At 47.1% G+C, this 21,358-nt stretch overlaps 1 protein-coding gene across 1 annotated transcript; it reads left to right on the forward strand.

The window, feature by feature from the left end:
- The first annotated feature begins 2,574 nt into the window (after positions 1–2,574).
- Positions 2,575–15,159, forward strand: KCNK18 (potassium two pore domain channel subfamily K member 18). Its single transcript, XM_032281135.1, has 3 exons — positions 2,575–2,797; positions 6,265–6,393; positions 14,360–15,159. Exons 1-3 carry the CDS (start codon positions 2,575–2,577, stop codon positions 15,157–15,159), a joined length of 1,152 nt encoding a protein of 383 aa, XP_032137026.1.
- The last annotated feature ends 6,199 nt before the right edge of the window (positions 15,160–21,358 follow it).

Here is a 21,358-nt window from a genome sequence, read left to right on the forward strand (position 1 = left end):
AGGGCTCAGACTCCAACCCCACTCCAAGGAATGAGGATTAGGGTCACACCACTGGGTAAGCCACAGAGACCAGCAGAAGAGGTAGCAGAGGGCAAGGGAAAGATAGAATGGATAGTGAAGGAAGGAGATGATGAGTGTCAATTGCAGCCCTGAGACTGGAGGAAGTAACGGGGGCTGTTTGTTTTACTAACCTCCTTCTTCTAAGCTTGCCTGCAGGGGGATCGATGCAATTTTATAATAGCCATCCAAACTCATTGGTCTTGTGTTTATCATACCTCCAATATGTTTCGAATGCCTGAGTCACTGTACTAGTCAACACACCATCCCAGCTCACTGCTGGTGAAAAGTTTAGCAGTTGGGCAGCCACTTTGTACTAAAGGCTGCCTGTACACCATCTCCTTACCACTTGTGTATGGAGGGACCCCGTCCTCAAACTCCATCTTAGCTTTCTTGTTTTTTTTAGACAGAGTCTCAATCTGTTGTTCAGGCTGGAGTGCAGTGGCATGATCTCAGCTCATTTCAACCTCTGCCTCCCAGGTTAAAGCAATTCTTGTGCCTCAGCCTCCCAACATAGCTGGGATTACAGGTGTGCACCACCATGCTTGGCTAATTTTTAGTAGAGATGGGGTTTTGCCATGTTGGCCAGGCTGGTCTCGAGCTCCTGGCCTCAAACAATCCACTCCCCTTGGCCTCCCAAAGTGCTGGGATTACAGGTGCGAGCCACTGTGCCTAGCCCCCATCTTAGCTTTTTGAGCAGGCTTTTTCAGACCACTTCTGGGGCCAACTATTGCTGGATCCTCAGAGAAGCAGACACCAAGACAGAGTCACTATTGCAAAAGCTTTATTGGGAAATAAGATTTGTAAAAGGAAAACGAAGGAAGCAGATGGGACAGGGAGAGCCGGATCATAACGCAGACCTGACAAAGTCTCTCTGAAGACCAACGGGACACTCTGGAACAAAGATTGCAGGTTGGAGGAGTCCTGTATTGGGCGGAAATGAATAGGCTCCTGGGTCCCCACCTTGCTTAGTCACTGGGCCCAGGCTTCCCCAAGAAGAGGCCTTGACAGCAGTGGCAACCCCTCAAAGAACAAAAAGGGCTGTCATGAACCATGCTCGTCAAAGCTGCACAGCAAGTCCTTTCTGGAAGAGGGATCTGAACCTGCATGCATCTCCACAGCTGCCATCTGGGGCACTTTTTACCCCCACTGGTTGTCAAATGATCCTTTATTGAAATATTTTCCTTTGTGCTTCTTAACAAGCTGGGCATTCCACTGTACCACTGCTGATGTCATGAGGGCGGTGGCCATCAACACTGTAGCCCACAGATGGTGCCGTCCCCAGGGTCTCTTTAATTGTTCCAGAGAGTTCCCTAACTAAAGATCGGTGCTGCATCTGTCAAGCAATGTTGACATTCTCATCAGGTGATATTTCCATCGTGTTTAATGTTTTTCTGTTTCTTTCTGTCTCCTGGAGGTTCCTTGAGGGCTTTGATGATCAGGGCAGAGGCAGAAGGTACTACCTCAATCTGCACCTGTCTGTTCTGAATGGTCAGTTTCACTGTAATCCTCAGATCCTTCAAGTCACCGGTTGCCCTGGCAGTGTCGTTACCTATGTGTTTTGGAGACAGACATGGGGGTTGATCTTCGGGGCCAGCACAGATGTGGCACCAACATAATTTCCAGTGCTCTTTGGACTTTAATCTTTTTGGGGTCAAACTTAGGTGGCATGGTGGAGGTAGATGGTGTTGGATGAATCTGGATTCAGGACGAACAAAGAAAGTTGCACACTGGCCTACTCCCAGCTAAAAACTGAAAGCTGGGCACTTTTTCACATGGCAGACACAGGCACAGCTGAGCAAGGCCAAACGTACAAGCACAGGCCCAGCCCCTGCTTGCATCACATCTGCTGACACCCAGCTGGCTGGAGCAAGTGAGATGGCCCACCCTAATGCCGAGTTCAAGAAAGTACACTCTGCCCACCATGAGGCCATGGCAAGGGTGGGTATGCAGCAGGGGAGTGAAGAATTGGGACGAATAATTAGATCCACACAGGATAAAGGTCCTTTGGAAATGGTTGCGCTCTGGCCACATTAGTTACTATGGTTACTATTATCATTATTAGTTACTATTACTACCATCTGTTCAGGAGACCAGGTCCCCTAAGCCAAGTGGTGTCACAGACAGCTCTCAGGAAGGACAATCACTTGAGGAAACACCTAAGATCAGGTTTGGGATCTGCAATTCAAAACTGCAGTTTGGGGATAGAAAAGATCAAATGTAGCACAAAGCAACCACCACACTATCCTCCCAAAGCCCCTGCCAGACAGCTCCAGGGCTGGCCCAGCAGATCAATAGCAATCTGGGGTGCTAGGGAGGGCGCCATCTGAGTAGTTCAGATGAACTGAACATGATGAGTTGCCGGCTGCTTCCCGAGTCCTTGGGGAAGCACACACACCATCCACTTAGCGCTGGAGCCTGTCTGTTCTCCGGGCACTCCTACCCCGTCTTCCTGGCGGGGCTTAGATGCTCCTGCCTCTTCCACCAGCTCCTCCTGCCCTGCATGCTTCAGGGAGGATGGAGGCCTCCGGGCACCCCCAGGCCAGGAGATGCTGCCCAGAGGCCCTGGGAAAGCTATTCCCTGGCTTTTGCTTCCTCTGCTTTCTGGTGACCTACGCCCTGGTGGGTGCTGTGCTCTTCTCTGCCATTGAGGACGGCCAGGTCCTGCTGGCAGCAGATGATGGAGAGTTTGAGGAGTTCTTGGAGGAGCTCTGCAGAATCTTGAACTGCAGCAAAACAGGTAGGTGCCTCACCTGGACAGGGCGGGCCTTTTCTCTGTGGTGGCAGCAGTCCTCTGAAAGCAGAAGGCTGCCTTCCAGGAGGCTGGGCCTGGGAGCTGCCTGCCTGTATCCTCCTCATGCCTGGGCACTTTAGGTGAGTAACTTCTTTCTGAGCCTCCATTTTCTTCTCTGAAGTGTAGGGAGACTAGCCTCCTCTTGGGGTTGCTGTGAAGAATGCAGGAAAAGCCCTGAGCACCCAGGAGGTGCTGGGGAAAGACCAGCTCCCCTTCCTGTGCCTCTGCTCCCACCCCCATCCGGACCAGCAGGCTCAGGGGAGGATGGATTCCCAGGGATTGGGTGGGGTGGGGTGCATGGGTGAGCAAATCCAGGGCTGGGGTTGCGGGGCTAGGTTGGTTCTCAGAACTATGTCTGCCTGACCCAGGATGCAGTTTGCAGGGATGAGAATTTAGGGAACAACCCAAATTGGGTTTGAATCCCAGCAGAAGCACTGGCCCCCCACAGCCCCACTTCCTCTTCCAAACGCCTTTCTGCTGCCTGGCTCAGGAGAGTGGGGAGGTGCTGTGAGAAGACCTGGGGGAGGTGGGGGCAGATCCTGGCTCTTGTCCCAGCTGCTCTCCCAGCTTGCTCTGCGATCCATGGAGGCAAAGCTTTGTTCTCTTTGGGTCTCAGTCTGCAGGAGAGAAAGGGACCCCAATCTCAGGCCTGACGGTCACAGGGACCCTGTGAGAAGCAGAGGAGACCAGGAACACTCAGGATCTTGGAAGACAGAAGGCACTTAATAGTGTCCTCATTGCGTTTTATTTATATTTAGTTACTTGTTTCTACCCTGCTCTGTTCCGCAAAGGAAGTTTGTTATTGTAGTCAACAGAGCAAGATAAAACAAGGGAGAGTAGATAAATAAAAGACAAAGAGAAACCAGATTCTAAAAATTAGGAGAAGAGCAGGGTGCGGGGAGCTCCTCCCCTCCCACTCCCGTATGGGGGCTCCTCCCACAGTGCCGACCTTGCTTTGGGAACAGTTGCAGCTCTCAGAGGCAAGAGGCTGGTCCAGGGAGGCAGTCTCCTGTCTGTGGACGGTCCCACTCCCTGCATCCTTGCCAGACTGATGCCAGCCTGCTCTGTGGATCTGGAAGATTGCTGCCAAATGGACACTGCGCCATCCTAGGGTCTAGACTATCAGCAAGTTCAAGGCTCTCCAAGCCAGAGACACATCAGAATCACAGGGAGACTGCCTAGAGTACACATTCCCAGGCTCTTCTCCAAACGCGCTTAATCAGGATCTCCAGGGCTGGGCTGAGAATCTTATTTTTAAAGTTTGCAGGATAAGGCCAAGCATGGTGGCTCACGCCCATAGTCCTCGCAGTTTGGGAGGCCAAAGTGGAAGAATCATGTGATGCCAGGAGTTTGAGACTAGGCCTGGGCAACAAGGTGAGACCCTGTCTCTACAAAAGATTTTAAAATTTAGCCTGATGAGGTGGCATACACTGGTAATCCCAGCTACTTGGGAGGCTGAGGCAGGAGGATCGCTTGAGCCTAGGAGTTTGAGGCTACAGTGAGCTGTGATTGTGCCACTGCACTCCAGCCTGGATGACAGAACCAGACATGTCTCAAAAATAAACAAATAAATAAATACAAATAAAGTTCCTCAGGTGATTCCAATGCACAGCAGGGTATGGGAACACAGAGCTGGTCCCACTCCATTTTGTACGGATTGTCACTGGAGATTAAAATGTTCCATAGGGTTAGTCACATGTAGACCCTGCGGCAAACACTTCACACAGTATCTTCCCTAATCCTCACAAGAACCCTGTATGTTGGGTAGAAGTTGTCTCTTTCTTACAGATTAGGAAATTGAGGCCTCGGAAAGTTAAACAATTTGTCCAAGTTTGCAAACTAGACAAATGGAGCCAAGGATTTAACCCCATGTATTTGGATTCCAGAGCCTGAACCTTTCACCACAATCTCATGCTGTCCCTCTGATGGGGAAACTGAGGCTCGGAAAGCAGCATCTTGTCCACAGTTACAGAACGTGTCAGGGTCAGAGCTGGGTCTGGAATTCAGGTGTGTAGCCTCCCAGGCTGGTGCCAGTTAAAATGAGTAGCGATTTCCTGCTGGATGCCAGGCTCAGTGCTGTTCCCTTCAGGCCAAACTAGAGTCCAACAGGGGCCTTGGGGGTCCCAAAGCCCACTGGCTGCCCAGGCCAACTGAGCCATTTGGGAACCCCTCTGGGAAACCAGGGTTCCCGACCCTGCTCTGTTGGACCTGGGAAACAATGTTTAGGAAGTCAAGTTTCCCAGCCCTGGAGGAGACACTCACTGTCAGCTGGTGTCCACAGACCACAGCATGATAATATGGTTATCAAATTCCATCAAGCTTTTTTAATTTTTATTTTTTAGACGATACTCACTCTGTTGCCCAGGCTGAAATGCAGTGGCATGATCTTAGCTTACTGCAACCTCCACTCCTCAGGTTCAAGTGATTCTCCCGCCTCAGCCTCCCGAGTTGCTGGGACCAAAGGCGTGCGCCACCATGCCTGGCTAATTTTTGTATTTTTAGTAGAGACAGGGCCTCACCATGTTGGCCAGGCTGGTCTTGAACTCCTGAGCTCAAATGATCCGCCCTCCTCAGCCTCCCGAAGTGCTGGAACTACAGGTGTGAGTCACAGCGCCAGGCAAACTCCATCAAGCGCAATGGCCTCCAGGAGTGGGTATGATTTGCATCTGGGTAACAGCTTGCTTTTCCTGAAAGCCTTTTGCTTTTAGTGCTTGAAAACCCTGTGTGAGAGGCAGAGCAGAAGTTGTCTTCCTTTGAGAGATGAAAGAAATGGAGGTTCAGAAAGTTAAAAAGCGAAGGCTGCACAGCAAAGCCAGGACTAAGCTCTGATGGGGCCCCCAGGGGACTTTCTGTTAGTGCTGTCCTCCCAGGGCCCTGTGGCCTCTTTATCTCCATGGGGACCACAGGCAGGACCCAGGATGCAGAAATATTTTAAAAGGGCTGGGCGTGGTGGCTCACGCCTGAAATTCCAGCACTTTGGGAGGCCACGGCGAGTGGATCATGAGGTCAGGATTTCAAGACCAGCCTGGCCAAGATGGTGAAACCCCGTTTCTACTAAAAATACAAAAATTAGCTGGGCATGGTGGCAGGCATCTGTAATCCCAGTTACTTGGGAGGCTGAGGCTGAAAACTGCCTGAACCTGGGAGGTGGAGGTTGCAGTGAGCTGAGATCGCGCCACCATACTCCAGTCTGGGTGACAAAGCGAGACTCTATCGCAAAAAAAAAAAAAAAAAAAAAAAAAAAGAAAGAAATATTTTAAAGGAGGACTCCGATCACCAGGCTTTGATGTTGATACTAACCACAAGGCGAGGGCGCTGCTGGTCCTTGGGGAAGACTATCCCTTTCACCTGGGCGGGGCTTGTCTTGATGAGCAGAACCTTTCCCCCAAACTCTTGGTCATGTCTTTCTCCAGTGGTGGAAGACAGGAAACAGGACCTCCAGGGGCATCTGCAGAAGGTGAAGCCTCAGTGGTTTAACAGGACCACAGACTGGTCCTTCCTGAGCTCGCTCTTTTTCTGCTGCACCGTGTTCAGCACCGTGGGTAAGTGCAAAGCCGCAGTTCCCCCGCAGTGGCCCCGGGAAGGGTGGGCTTCCGGGTGGCAAAGGACACTGGAATTGGGGTGTGGAGATGGCCCTTCTCTCCCTCCCTCCCTCCTTTCCTCTCTTCCTCCTTTCCTCAAATCTATATTGCACGCCTGCAAACAGCAGCAGCTGCACTGGCTGACATTTTTGCACTGAAGATGTGTCAGGCCCTGTTTTAAGTCCTTTACGCTGATTAGCTCATCTAAGCCTCACCACGAGGTGGGTGCTATTATTGTTCCCACACTCTAGTAGGTCCGTCAGTTTCGAAAAGTCCTACAGTGCATGTGCGTTTGAACCCAGCCACTTGGGTCTAGACCTAGCACCCCGCTGCCTCTCTCCATGTACAACTTATTGTGCACCTGGCACATAGAAACTGGGAGGGAGATGCCTCCCTGCCCTTATGGGTAAAACTCTGGTTTAGTGGCCCCTTTGAGGACATGACAAGGTGGCTGGAGGGGAGAGATGGTCAGGAGACTGGTGGGGCATGCTGCGGGAAATAGACCTCCTGGGCTGGGGGCGTGATGCCACTGGGCCAGCAGTAACTAAGGCCCCATTGGCAATTAAGGGCTCACTCTGAGCTGGTTGGCCCATCCCCAGCTTTCTTTCTGGTGGGGCAGCAGGGGGGCCAGGTTGGAGGGGCCAAACCAGGCCTGGCAAGAACCTTCCGTGCCGGGACGGGGGTCACAGGAGGTGGAAATGGTGGAGGTGCCCTCAGCCGAAGCTCTTGGGTCAGAGCCCTCACCAGGACTGTGGCCTATCACTCAGCCCCTGCCACTTTTGGCTGGCAAAAGGGACTGTGGCCCCTCTCCTCCTTCAAGAGAGAAGTACCCATCCCTAGGAGGGCCTGGCCCACAGGGGTCGCAGAGAGAGGCTGGGGGCCTCACGCTAAAGTTCAGGGCCAGCCTGGGTTAGATCTGTGTGATCTCCAGCGAGGGATGTCACCCCTCTGAGCCTTGTACTGGGATTCATAAGCCCTCCTAGACCTGCCTCTTAGGGTCAGCTGACGACTATACGTACATGTAAGTGGCAGCCAGGATCCCCTCAGAGGCTACTAATAGAAAACCCAACTCTCCTGGCTTAAACTGCAAGGAGAATGTCACCTTGCAAGTAAGAAGTCCAGTGGGAGGACAGCTCTAGGCTGACACGCAGCTCATGCCCAGTGCCATATGCAGTCGTGGCACTAGGCATCAGGTTTTCTCCATCCTTCTGCCCACTGGGCCACAAGAGGCCACCAAGGTCCACACCCCATCTGAGCATAACTGTGTCTTCTATAGAAGGGGCTGCGTCTCTCTCCATGGTTCATCATCAGCGATGATGTCTTCCCGGGAGCCTCCCACCCTCCTCTAAGCTGGTCCCAGGCACGGCGATTGGAGCACTAGGGTGACTAAGGCCAATTGGATCTGCTCCTAAATCAGCTAGGGGTGCAGTGGCTTTGCAGGGAAGAAAGGAGGGCATGGCTGCTGGGTGGGCAACCGGTGTCTGCTGCACCCAGCTTCAGAAATGGCCACACAGCCCCCGGAAAGCTCTCACGGTCCCCACATGGTTTCACCCATTCGCCTGAGTGCTTTTATTTAATTATTTAATTTGAGATGGAGTCTTGCTCTGTCACCCAAGCTGGAGTACAGTGGTGTAATGTAGGTTCACGGCAACCTCTGCTTCCCTGGTTCAAGAGATGCTTGTGTCTCAGCCTACTGAGCAGCTGGGATTACAGGCGTGCACCACCATGCCTGGCTAGTTTTATATTTTACTAGAGTGGGGTTTCACCATGTTGGCCAGGCTGGCCTCAAACTCCTGACCTCAGGTGATCTGCCTGCCTCGGCCTCTGAAAATGCTGGATTAGAGGCGTGAGCCACTGTGCCCGGCCTGGTTCACCTGAATGCTCGTGCAGGCAGTGATGGGTAAGGGACAGAAAGAATAAGGACAGCAACTACACCACTCAGCCCGTGCCGGGCATGGGGTCTAGCTCCTTCTCTTGTGTAATTCTCACCACAACCCCACAAGGTAGGTGTTGTGACTATTCCATTCCACAGACAAGTGGGCTCAGACTCTAAGAGTGAATCACTGTGAGCAAGTCACAGGCAGGGCTGAGGTCAAACCTCAAAGCTGACCTTCCCAGGGGAACCCATAGCTCAGGGGATGTTTTGAGGAAACAACAGTTCCAGGAGAACAGCAACTACAAGAAAGACTCGGAGATCTGCAAAGAGGCTGGGAGTTATGGGGTTTACTTTGTCTTTTTGTTTTCCTCAATAATTTTTTTTTTTCTTTTTGAGACAGAGTCTCACTCTGTTGCCCAGGGTGGAGTGCAAAGGCGCCATCTCAGCTCATTGCAACCTCTGCCTCCCGGGTTCAAGGGATTCTCCCACCTCAGCCTCCTGAGTAGCTGAGATTACAGGCACCTACCATCACGCCCAGCTAATTTTTATATTTTGGGGTTTTTTTTGTTTTTGTTTTTGGAGATGAAGTCTCACTCTGTTGCCCAGGCTGGAGTGCAGTGGAACAATCTTGGCTCACTGCAACATCTGCCTCCTGGGCTCAAGTGGTTCTGTGTCAGTATCCCAAGTAGCTGGGATTACAGGCATGCACCGTCACACCTGGCTAATTTTTGTATTTTTTGGAGAGACGGGGTTTCACCATGTCAGCCAGGCTGGTCTTGAACTCCTGACCTCAGGTGATCCACCCACCTCAGCCTCCCAAAATGCTAGGATTACAGGCGTGAGCCACCACACCCCGCTTCCTTAAGAATTTAGATTGGTCCAGGCACCTTGGCTTATGCCTATAATCCCAGCACTTTGGGAGGTTGAGGTGAGAGTTGGAGACCAGCCTGAAAATATAACGAGACCTCATCTTCACACACACACAAAAAAATTAGCTGGGCATGGTGACATGTGCCTGTAGTTCCAGCTACTCAGAAGGCTGAGGTGGGAGCATCACTTGAGCCCTGGAGGTCGAGGCTGCAGTGAGCCATGATCACACCACTGCACTCCAGCCTGGGTGACAGGGTCAGCCTGGATGGCAGAGCCTGTCTCAAAAACAAACCAACAAACAAAAAAACAAAAAATCTTAGATGTATCTGAGGCAGGATTTCTCAACCTCAGCCCTGTCAGCATTTGCAGGGGATAATTCTCTGCAGTGGAGGCTCCTGTGCGATGTAGGCTGTTGAGCAGCATCTCTGGCTTCCGCCCACCAGATGCAATAGTGCTTTCCCCATTGTCCCCGCCCATTACGGCAGCCACGAAAGTTTCTGGGCATTGCCAAATGTCTCTTGGGAGGCAAAATTGCCCCCTGTTGAGAACAAATGATCTACTGCAACGGTTATCAAAGTGTGGTCCCCGAGTAACATTGACATCACTGAGAACTTGCTAGAAATGCAAATTAATTCTCATGTGTCATTCTAGACCTACTGAGCCAGAAACTATGGCTGTGGGACCCAGCAATCTGTAGTTTAGAAAGTTCTCCCTGTGACTCTGATGTGTGCTAATGTTTGAGTAGTGTGACCTGGCTGCATGTCAGAGTCACTTTCGGAACTTTTGCAAGCTCCTGGGTGGACCCTGCCCCAGATCAAGCAGTCAGAGTCTCTAGAGTCCAGGCCCAGGCATCAGTATTTTTCAGGGCCCTCCAGGTGATCCTAATGGGAGTCACTGATCTAATGGGAAATGCATTAGCTTGGCTTAAATTCTAAGAAGGCAATGCAACTGCCCATTGTACAAGTCAATTAGGACATCATGCCACCCAGTAATTACAACTGGAAGAGGATGTTGGGGAATGTTCTGCACTGACCATAATCAATAACGGTGTTTGAAAGTCCCTCTGGCAATACTGCTTCCTGCCCTGCATCTCTGGGTCATCTGAAATGCACCTGGCCTTGGTGCTAAGAACGGGAGACCTGACAGGTATGAGGCCAGTCAATCCACGGTCATTCCCAACTGGGTCAGCGCTCTTGGATTACAAAGGAAAGTGCATGGGCTATTAAGTACTCACAGGCTAAGTGCAGTGAGCTGATTGTATCAAAATATATGAGTGCATTATTAGAAATAATATGAGTTCCATTATGCATTTCAGCATTCAGTAACTAGGATAGTTAATACATTCCCTTTGTAGGGGTTGTGTGCTGAGACCTTGCTTCCTTGAAACATTTTCAGGAATGTGACATAATGCATATTTTGAATTGCAAAAGTATCTCACCCAGAGACAGCCAAAAAGGCTTTGTTTATGAGCCTCTAAATCTACCTTCGCCAAGGACAGCAGTAGATTCAGGTGGATTTACAGTGCCTGCTCTGTGCTCAAATCCCAGCTCCTTTCAAACACCCCAGTCCAAACAATCCCCCTGCCCTGCTAAGATTTCTGCCAAAATTGTCTAACCAGTCTCTACAGGTCTCTCCTCTCAGCTCCCGCCTTGGCCAAAACCCCCTTCATCTCTCACCTGGGTGGGAAACACAGCCTCCCCACTCATCTTCCTGTGCCCATCTGAAGCCCTCCAATTTACTATCTGTGATGCTGTCAGGATAATCTTTTTCAAGATGCAAACCTGATTGGGTGTGGTGGCTCACTCCTGTAATCCCAGCACTCTGGGGGCTGAAGTGGGCAGATTACTTGAGGTCAGGAGTTCGAGAACAGACTGGCCAACATGGTGAAACCTTGTCTCTACTAAAAATACAAAAATTAGTCAGGCATGGTAGTGGGCGCCTGTAGTCCCAGCTACTCAGGAGGCTAGGGCAGGAGAATTGCTTAAACCTTGAATCACGCCACTTCACTCCAGCTTGGGCAACAGAGCGAGACTCCATCTTAAAAAAAAAAAAAAAAAAAAGATGCAAACATGGTTTTATTAGTTTCCTGTGGCTGCTGTGATAAATTCCCACAAACTCGGTGGCTTGAATAGAAATTTATTCTGTCAAGATCTGGAGCCCAGAAGTTTGAAATCAATTTTACTGATTTCACAAATCAAAGTGTTGGCAGAGCCATGCTCCCTCTGAGGCTCTAGGGAAGGATCCTTCCTTGCCTCTTCCTTGGCAGCTTCTGGTGACTGCCAGCATCCCCTGGCTTGCAGCTGCATCACTCCAGCCTCTGCCTCTGAGGTTATATTGCCTCCCCTTCTCCGTGTGTAAAATATCTTGCTTAGCATCTCCCTTATCAGGACACTTATAATGGTACCTAGGGCTGCACACACAATCCAGGATAACTTCCTCATCTCAAGATCTTCAAAGTGGATCCTCAGAGAAACACTTTCCAAATAAGGTAGCATTGACAGATTCAGGGAGTTAGGATTTGACTACCTTTATTTGGGGTTGTCATTTTTCAACCTTCCATACTGATCAAGGTACTCTCCCATCCTCCATGGAAGCCCTTAGATGCTGCCCACCTCCAGGCCTCACCTTGCTCCCTTTCCCTACCTTCCTGTACAGTAGCTATACTGGCCTTCTCTTGGTTCCTTAAACCTAGGTGACAGCTACATTCAGGGTGACAACCTCGTGAAAAATTAGAAAACCACATCCCTCACTAGGCAGATACAGTCCTGCGCCCCGAGCCCTGAGCTCCGAGCTTGGTGGTGCACTGAGGCTAGGTTTCTGCACCCAGTCAGCTCCCAATCACCCCCTTGGTATATATGCAGTACACACAGTACACAAGTACCCACTGACACTCTATGGATAGCCCTTTGTTGAACCTGCCACAGGGTCTTTGCACAGCCTGCTTCCTCTCTCTTCACCTGGCTAGTTCTTGGCCCCCTCCCAACATCAGCTCAAAAATCACCTCACCCGAAAATCTTCCCTGCCTAAATCCAGGACGGGGACCCTTTTTTTTTTTTGACAGAGTCTTGCTGTGTTGCCCAGGCTGGAGTACAGTAGCATGATCTCAGCTCACTGCAACCTCTGCCTCCTTAAGTGATTCTCATGCCTCAGCCTCCCAAGTAGCTGGGATTACAGATATGCACCATGATACTTGGTCAGTTTTTATATTTTTAGTATTGATGGGGTTTTGCCATGTTGGCCAGGCTGGTCTTGAACTCCTGACCTCAAGTGATCTGCCCACCTCAGCTCCCCAAAATGATGGAATTGCAGATGTGAGCCACCACACCTGGCCTAGGATGAGTGGCTTTGTTCTAATCATTTACGGAATAGTCTGCTCTTTCACTTCATTATTAATCTCTGTTTGTAATTATATACTCACTAGAGTAGTTTTAAAAATTAATATCTGCCTCTCTTACCAAACCAGAGACTCAGATAGGTCATATCCCATATCTACTTTTCTTAGCACTATGTCCCCAGTGCATGCAGTAAGTACTCAATAAATACTGAATGAATGAATCATGCATATACAGAGTTAACCAACACTGCTGTGCTTGTGGAAGCAGCCAGATTGGTGTAGAGTGCTCTGGGTTGGATGTAAACTGATGAGACTCTTTGAGAACTGCAGTTCTCTCCCCTCCATTTGGGACCCTAGTGAGGGTGGACAACCTGAATGACCCTCTACTCCTAGAAGGCAGAGCCTGAGGCCAAAGTTTGCCACAGGGAGCTACACTCCTGGAGGAAGTTGGGGCTTAGCCAGTCGAGGAGTTGCCTTCAGATTAATTTACATAATTGGGCTGGGGTTTTCTATATTAATCATCCTTTATGACATTAAAAATTAAACATAGGCATTAAATGCAAAAGCTTTGTCCTCTGCTCGTTGAAGTCACTGATGCTTGCCCACTCAGAATATTCAGCCACCTGTGCTCTGGGGTTTGATGTCTCTCTGCTCCTGCCCCTCTGTAGGTGCAAGGGAAGGGGAAGGGCTCCCTAAGGGGATGGAGACCTCGACCCACCCCTTCCTCTGCTTGGCTTTTGGGTTCTCTCTGGTTGAAGGGTCCTGCCCCCTGGATGCTCCTGAGGATGACAGCACTGGTTGGGGATCTGAGAGTCCTATGGATTTGACTCCCAACTCTACTATGTATCACATATATGCTCATGGCCAAGCTGTTGTTTCCCCACCTGTGAATGGTGACAACAATACCTCCCGATGAAGGCTGACCGATACCCAGCCCACAGGAAGCGCTCACTAGGAAGCTAAGGTCTTGAGGACACCACCATTTATCAATTGCACACTGTGTGTCAAGCACGGGCCTCATATAAGCCTCCCAGCTAGTCAATATGCAGAGATTTTTATCTGTAAGATGGCATTGTCATCTCCATCTTACAGATAAAAATCCCAAAAATGTGAGCAGTCAAGTAATGTTATCACAAATGGCAGAGCCGGGATTCAAACCAAGGTCAGTCAGAACCTACATGCTAGAAGGCGAATTGTTTCACTGTCATTTAGGAACATGTTCGTTTAATCTGCTAAGCCACAAATGGCTCTGAGGGCAATTGTATTTTACTCATCTTCCTTCTTTCTGTTTTTCCTAATACTATGCACACTGCTGAGCACACCATGGGAACACAGTAAATGTCTCTTACATAGAAACAAATAGCCCGGCCCTCTTATGGAGGACAAGGGTGAGTGGCTTCTTAAAAGCCAGCACCTTCACGGAGGATAAAGGTGGCAACGGATATCATTAGAAGCCGTTCATCCTCTCTCACTTGTACTCATCCTGTCCTTCCAGGTCAGCTGAGCCCATCCTTTGGGGGATGCTCAGAAATGGCCAGAGCAGAAAAAAAGGCAATCTGTTCACCCCAAACCTGTGCTGGTGCCCTGCCAAGGACATTTCAAGTCAAAGACCTGGATATCAATTGTTCCTTATTCTAAAGGGAAGCCTGGTTTCACTCCCTTCCCTCCCACCAAAGCAGGCCTAATGCCAGGCCAGTGGCTGAAGGCTTTGAGATGAGTATTTTCAAAAACATGATGTAAAATGTCATGCCAAGGAGGAGAAATGGCAGAAGGTCTCTTTAAAGCTTTTGCAGGGGGAAAAAGGGAAGGGGCCAAATGAAGACTCTAAGCTCCATCTTCTCTTTCAGGGTATGGCTACATCTACCCCGTCACCAGGCTTGGCAAGTACTTGTGCATGCTCTACGCCCTCTTTGGTATCCCCCTGATGTTCCTCGTTCTCACAGACACAGGCGACATCCTGGCAACCATCTTATCCACATCTTACAATCGGTTCCAAAAATCTCCTTTCTTTACCCGTCCTCTCTCCAAGTGGTGCCCCCAATCTCTCTTCAAGAGAAAACCAGACCCCAAGCCCGCAGATGAAGCTGTCCCTCAGATCATCATCAATGCTGAAGAGCTTCCAGGCCCCAAACCTGGCACACGTCCTTCACGCCCAAGCTGCCACATGGAGCTGTTTGAGAGACTTCGTGCACAAGAGAAACAGAACACACTGCAACTGCCCCCACAGACCATGGAGAGGAGTAGCTCATGTCCTGAATTGGTGCTGGGGAGACTCTCATACTCCATCATCAGCAACCTGGATGAAGTCGGACAGCAAGTGGAGAAGTTGGACATCCCCCTCCCCATTGTCGTCCTGATTGTTTTTGCCTACATTTCCTGTGCAGCTGCCATCCTACCCTTCTGGGAGACACAGTTGGATTTTGAGAATGCCTTCTATTTCTGCTTTGTCACGCTGACCACCATTGGGTTTGGGGATACTGTTTTAGAACACCCTAACTTCTTCCTGTTCTTCTCCATTTATATCATCGTTGGAATGGAGATTGTGTTCATTGCTTTCAAGTTGGTGCAAAACAGGCTGATTGACATCTACAAAAATGTTATGCTATTCTTTGCAAAAGGGCAGTTTTACTGCCTTGTTAAAAAGTGAAGGTTTCGTTATCTCTCAAGTGACAGACACTGGCTGAGCTGGTTTTCTCGTGTTGTCTTTTAGGGTCATGTTATTAGATCAGTGGCACTGCAGCCTGTCACCTGAGACCTTGAGTCTTGGAGACAAATCCCTTATGAGAACTGAGTTCAGTCTTGAGGGCCTGCAGAAATTTGGCCAATGCCCTTTGTATCAGGACATTAGGAGAAAAAACTATTACCATTCTCCAAAGTCCAATGAATTTATCTGTCCTCTTTTTTTAAAAGCACCACCTCATGTAGATGAAGCAACCTTATGGATGTCACTGCTTTCCTTAAAATATGAGGAAAAACACCTTTATTCTTGGAAGTTGTACTTTTAGTTAAATTAAAAATTTCCTGAGCTGTTCTTTGTTACCTGAAAAAGAACTAATATGAACAACCTCTTTTCTTGAATGACTGCATAAGTGCATATAAGACCAGTCCAATCCCAGCCCCTGTCAAATACATAGATGCTGGATGTCACCAAAATGGCAAAGTAGAAGCAATTAGGCTTCACCGTCCCTTATAGAAAACCAAAAACAACTATCTAGTGCCAAGATAATAACCGCCAATATCACAGAACTCAAAACTGAGGCTTTGACAAACCCTGGGGCCACAGAGCGAAAAACAGTGAGTGAAAGGTAAGTAACATGGACTTCTCCGTGACACCCCTTCCCCAAACTGTAAGTCACCATGTGGAAAAGTTCCCCGGACTCGTAATTTCTACACTGGAAAAAAGTAAGATCAAGGCAGCCATCCAGCTTCCTCATCATCTTGAGTACCTATTCAGGAAAGCTTTCCTGCCTCAATTAACAGAAAGAATCATGAATACCTGTAGGGTAAGGGACCCCTGAAAGCTTCTGGAGTCCGGTAGACATTGGAGGTGGGGCTAGCATCCCAGTGCATGAAACTCTGGGACTGTTCGTCAACTCAGACAAACAAGACGCTAAATAAGAGAGGTAGTTCAGCAGCATCACATTAAAAGAGGCACTCTCCACAGGCCTTCTGGGCAAGAACCCTAGCCAGCCCCCCCAAACACAGCTGGAGAATCCCCTTTGGTGCCCTTTATCTGTGACAAGGCAGAGCTTTGAACTTTTGCAAGAGTCATGACAAACCTGGGCTTAGGGTACTATTTAGTGCTGAAAAGGAGTCAGTGATCTAGGGCTAAAGGAACCAATAGGCAAAGTGCACAGAACATCTAAACATACATATCCTAAAGAGACCAAACTAACCCTGGCAGCAAAGACTGGAATATATAATCATTCAACATGAAGGCGTACATGTACATCCATAAGAAACTGCATGCACCAGGAACCATGACTTCTTCAAATGGGCAAAGCAAAGAGCCAGTGAGTGATTGGCCCAAACAAGATGGTAATCTGTGAACTCTCACATCAGGAATTCAAAATAGCAGTCTTAAGAAAACACAACAAATGCCAAGGTAACACAGAAAACCAATTCAGAAACCTATCAGAGAAATTTAACAAAGAGATTAAAATAATTTAAAAATATCAAACAGAAGTCTTGGAACTGAAAAGGACATTAGCTGAACTAGAAAACACACCACAAGCTCTCAACAACAGAACAGATAAAGCAGAAGAAAGAATTAATGAACTCAAAGACAGACTATTTGAAAATATACATTTGAAGGAGAGAAAAGAAAACAATGAAAAGTAATAAAGAATGTCTACAAAATCTAGAAAATAACCTCAGAAGAGCAAATCTAGGAGTAATGACTTTGAAGAGGGAACTGAGAAAGAACAAGGAGGCAGAAGTCTTATTCAAAGAAATAATAACAGTAGCCTTTCCAAGCCTAGAGAAAGATATAAATATGCCAGGTACAGGAAGGTCAAGAATCACCAAACAGATTTAACCCAAATAAAATGGCCCCAAAGCATAGAATAATCAGATTCTCAAAGGTCAAGGACAAAGAGAAGATGCTAAAAGCAGCAAGATAAAAGAAGCAAACAACATATAAAGGAGCTCTGATTTATCTGACAACAGACTTCTCAGCAGAAAACATATAGACCTGGAGTGGGTAGGATGATATATTCAAAGAGCTGAAGGTAAAAAATACCTGTCAACTGAGAATACTGTAACCAGCAAAGCTACCCTTCAAACATGAGCTGAGGGAATTCATCATCACCAGAAGTGTCTTACAGAATTGCTAAAGGGAGTTCTTTAATCTGGAAGAAGAAAATAACATTAATGTGCAACAAAGACATCATCCGATAGTACAAAACTCACTGGTAAAAGTAAGTACACAGACATATTCAGAATACTCTTTTACTGTAATTGTGGTGTGTAAACCACTCATTTCTCTAGTATGAAGACTAAAAGCAAATCAATAATAAATAACTAGAACAATTTGTTAAGAGATAGGCAATATAAAAATGTAAATTAAGACAATAAAAAGTCAGAATATAGGTGAATGGAGTTAAAGTATAGAGTTTTTAGTTTTTTTCTTTTCTTTGTGACCAAAGTTGTCATCTATTCAAATAACTTAACTATGTTTTTTATAAACCTCACAGTAATCACAAAGCAATCACAAAACCTAACATAGATACACTAAAAATAAGAAGCAGGGAATTGAAACCTACCACCAGGAAAAAATCACTTAAAATATATGGACATCACAGAGTAGAATTGACACCTGTGTTCACTGGGGCCTGAGATATTTCCAATGGCCAGATTCTGCGTAGATCGCTTTTCTAATTGGTGTGTTAATGGTGCCTCCAGAATGAGTTGGCCTCTGAAAACATTGATGCCTAAATGAAAGCATTAGTACATGGGAACGCTGGCACTTGTTAGATAGACACACTCCTATGCTGTTCATGGATGGGTTGGCATGTGAATGGGCTGGTCTGTGTAGCAGATGCCACAGGTGCCCTATCCACATGTCTTGGCTCTACAACTCCCACTGCTTGAGAATTTTCTCTGGCCATGAAAGCATGGCACGTGCAGGGCTAGCTAGAAGTGCCAAGGAGTTAATCCTTTTGGGAGCATCCCTCAATCAATGACTGATGGTAGATATATGGTGCCCAGCTCCCTTGCCCCTCCCATGGAATAACTCTGTGGCATGTTTAGTACTGATACTGTCTCCCTAAATTCCCCAGAGGACTTGAGCCCTGATTGCTTATCAGTACACCCTGTATTGACCCCCTTCATCTCCCTGTCTCACTTCTCCACTGCTCTACTTGGGCTTCCTGAGATCACCTCCAAAAGAACCACTCACTCAAATCCTGCCTCAGGGTCACTCCTGGGGACTCCGGCCTGGGAGAGGATGTAAACAAGTCAGTATGTGACCTGGTTGGCACACGTATGGAATAGCACAAATCTTTTTTTTTTTACTGATTTTTTAAAATTGCATTTTACGTTTTGGGGTACATGTGAAGAACATGTAAGATTGTTGCATAGGTACACACATGGCAGTGTGGTTTGCTGCCTTCCTCCCCATCACCTATATCTGGAATTTCTCTCTGTGTTATCCCTCCCCAAATCCCCACCCCTCGCTGTCCCTCCCCTATTTCCCCCCCACAGACCCAGAGTGTGTGATGCTCCCCTCCCTGTGACCATGTGTTCTCATTGTTCAACTCCTGCCTATGAGTGAGAACATGTGGCGTTTGATTTTCTGTTCCTGTGTCAGTTTGCTGAGAATGATGGTTTCCAGGTTCATCCATGTCCCTACAAAGGACACAAACTCATTGTTTTTTATGGGTGCATAGTATTCCATGGTGTATATGTGCCACATTTTTTCTGTCCAGTCCATCATTGATGGACATTTGGATTGGTTCCAGGTCTTTGCTATTGTAAACAGTGCTGCAATGAACATTTGTGTGCATGTGTCCTTATAATAGAATGATTTATAATTCTTTGGATATATACCCAGTAATGGAATTGCTGGGTCAAATGAAATTTTTATTTCTAGGTCCTTGAGGAATTGCCACACTGTCTTCCACAATGGTTGAACTAATTAACACTCCCACCAACAGTGCAAAAGTGTTCCTATTTCTCCACATCCTCTCCAGCATCTGTTGTCTCCAGATTTTTTAGTGATCACCATTCTAACTGGTGTGAGATGGTATCTCAATGTAGTTTTGATTTGCATTTCTGTAATGACCAGTGATGATGAGCATTTTTTCATGTTTGTTGGTCTCATGTGTGTCTTCTTTTGTAATGTGTCTGTTCATATCCTTCGCCCACTTTTGAATGGGCTTGTTTGTTTTTTTCTTGTAAATCTGTTTTTGTTCTTTGTAGATTCTGGATATCAGCCCTTTGTCAGATGGGTAGATTGCAAAAATTTTTTCCCATTCTTTTGGTTGCCAATTCACTCTAATCACTGTTTCTTTTGCTGTGCAGAAGCTGTGGAGTTTGATTAGGTCCCATTTGTCTATTTTGGCTTTTGTCGCCAATGCTTTTGGTGTTTTAGTCATGAAGTCCTTGCCTATGCCTCTGTCCTGAATGGTTTTGCCTAGGTTTTCTTCTAGGGTTTTTATGGTGTTAGGTCTTATGTTTAAGTTTTTAATCCACCTAGAGTTAATTTTAGTGTAAGGTGTCAGGAAGGGGTCCAGTTTCTGCTTTCTGCACATGGCCAGCTAGTTTTCCCAACACCATTTATTAAACAGGGGCTCCTTTTCCCATTGCTTGTTTTTGTGAGGTTTGTCAAAGATCAGATGGTTGTAGATGTGTGGCGTTGCCTCCGAGACTGTTCTGTTCCATTGATCTATAGCTCTGTTTTGGTACCAGTACCATGCTGTTTTGATTACTCTAGCCTTGTAGTATAGTTTGAAGTCCGGTAGTGTGATGCCTCCAGCTGTGTTCTTTTTGCATAGAATTGACTTGGCTATGTGGGCTGTCTTTTGGTTCCATATGAAATTTAAGCTGTTTTTTTCCAATTCTGTGAAGAATGTCATTGGTAGCTTGATGGGGATAGCATTGAATCTGTAAATTACTTTGGGCAGTATGGCCATTTTCATGATATTGATTCTTCCTAACCATGAACATGGAATGTTTCTCCATCTGTTTGTGTCCTCTCCTATTTCGTTGAACAGTGGTTTGTAGTTCTCCTTGAAGAGGTCCTTTACATTTTTTGTTAGTTGAATTCCTAGGTATTTTATTCTCTTTGTAACAGTTGTGAATGGCAGTTCGTTCTTGATTTGGCTCTCTCTGTTATTGGTGTATAGGAATGCTTGTGATTTTTGCACATTGATTTTGTATCCTGAGACTTTGCTGAAGTTGCTTATCAGTTTCAGGAGATTTTGGGCTGAGACGATAGGGTCTTCTAAATATACAATTACGTCATCTGCAAATAGAGACAATTTGACTTCCTCCTTTCCTAATTGAATACCCTGTATTTCTTTCTCTTGCCTGATTGCTCTGGCTAGAACTTCCAATACTATATTGAATAGGAGTGGTGAGAGAGGGCATCCTTTTCTAGTGCCAGATTTCAAAGGGCATGCTTCCAGTTTTTGACCATTCAGTATGATATTGGCTGTGGGTTTGTCATAAACAGCTTTTATTATTTTGAGATACATACCATCAATACCTAGTTTATTGAGGGTTTTTAGCATCAAGGGCTGTTGCATTTTTTAAAAGGCCTTCTCTGCATCTATTGAGATAATCATGTGGTTTTTGTCTTTGGTTCTGTTTATGTGGTGAATTATGTTTATAGATGTGCATATGTTGAGCCAGCCTTGCATCCCTGGGATGAAGCCTACTTGATCAAGGTGGATAAGCTTTTTGATGTGCTGTTGCAATCAGTTTGCCAGTATTTATTGAAGATATTTGTATCTATGTTCATCATGGATATTGGCCTGAAGTTTTCTTTTCTTGTTGAGTCTCTGCCGGGTTTTGGTATCAGGATGATGTTGGTCTCATAAAATGATTTGGGAAGGATTCCTTCTTTTTGGATTGTTCGGAATAGTTTCAGAAGGAATGGTACCAGCTCCTCTTTCTATGTCTGGTAGAATTCGGCTGTGAACCCGTCTGGACTTGGGCTTTTTTTGGGTGGTAGTCTCTTAATTGCTGCCTCAACTTCAGCCCTTGTTATTGGTCTATTCAGGGTTTTGACTTCTTCCTGGTTTAGGCTTGGGAGGATGCAGGTGTCCAGGAATTTATCAATTTCTTCCAGGTTTACTAGTTTATGTGCATAGAGTTGTTTGTAATAATCTCTGATGATGGTT

The sequence above is a fragment of the Sapajus apella genome, unplaced genomic scaffold, assembly GCF_009761245.1.
Source record: "Sapajus apella isolate SASKATOON/1434 unplaced genomic scaffold, GSC_monkey_1.0 scaffold13, whole genome shotgun sequence".
Taxonomy (NCBI): Eukaryota; Metazoa; Chordata; class Mammalia; order Primates; family Cebidae; genus Sapajus; species Sapajus apella.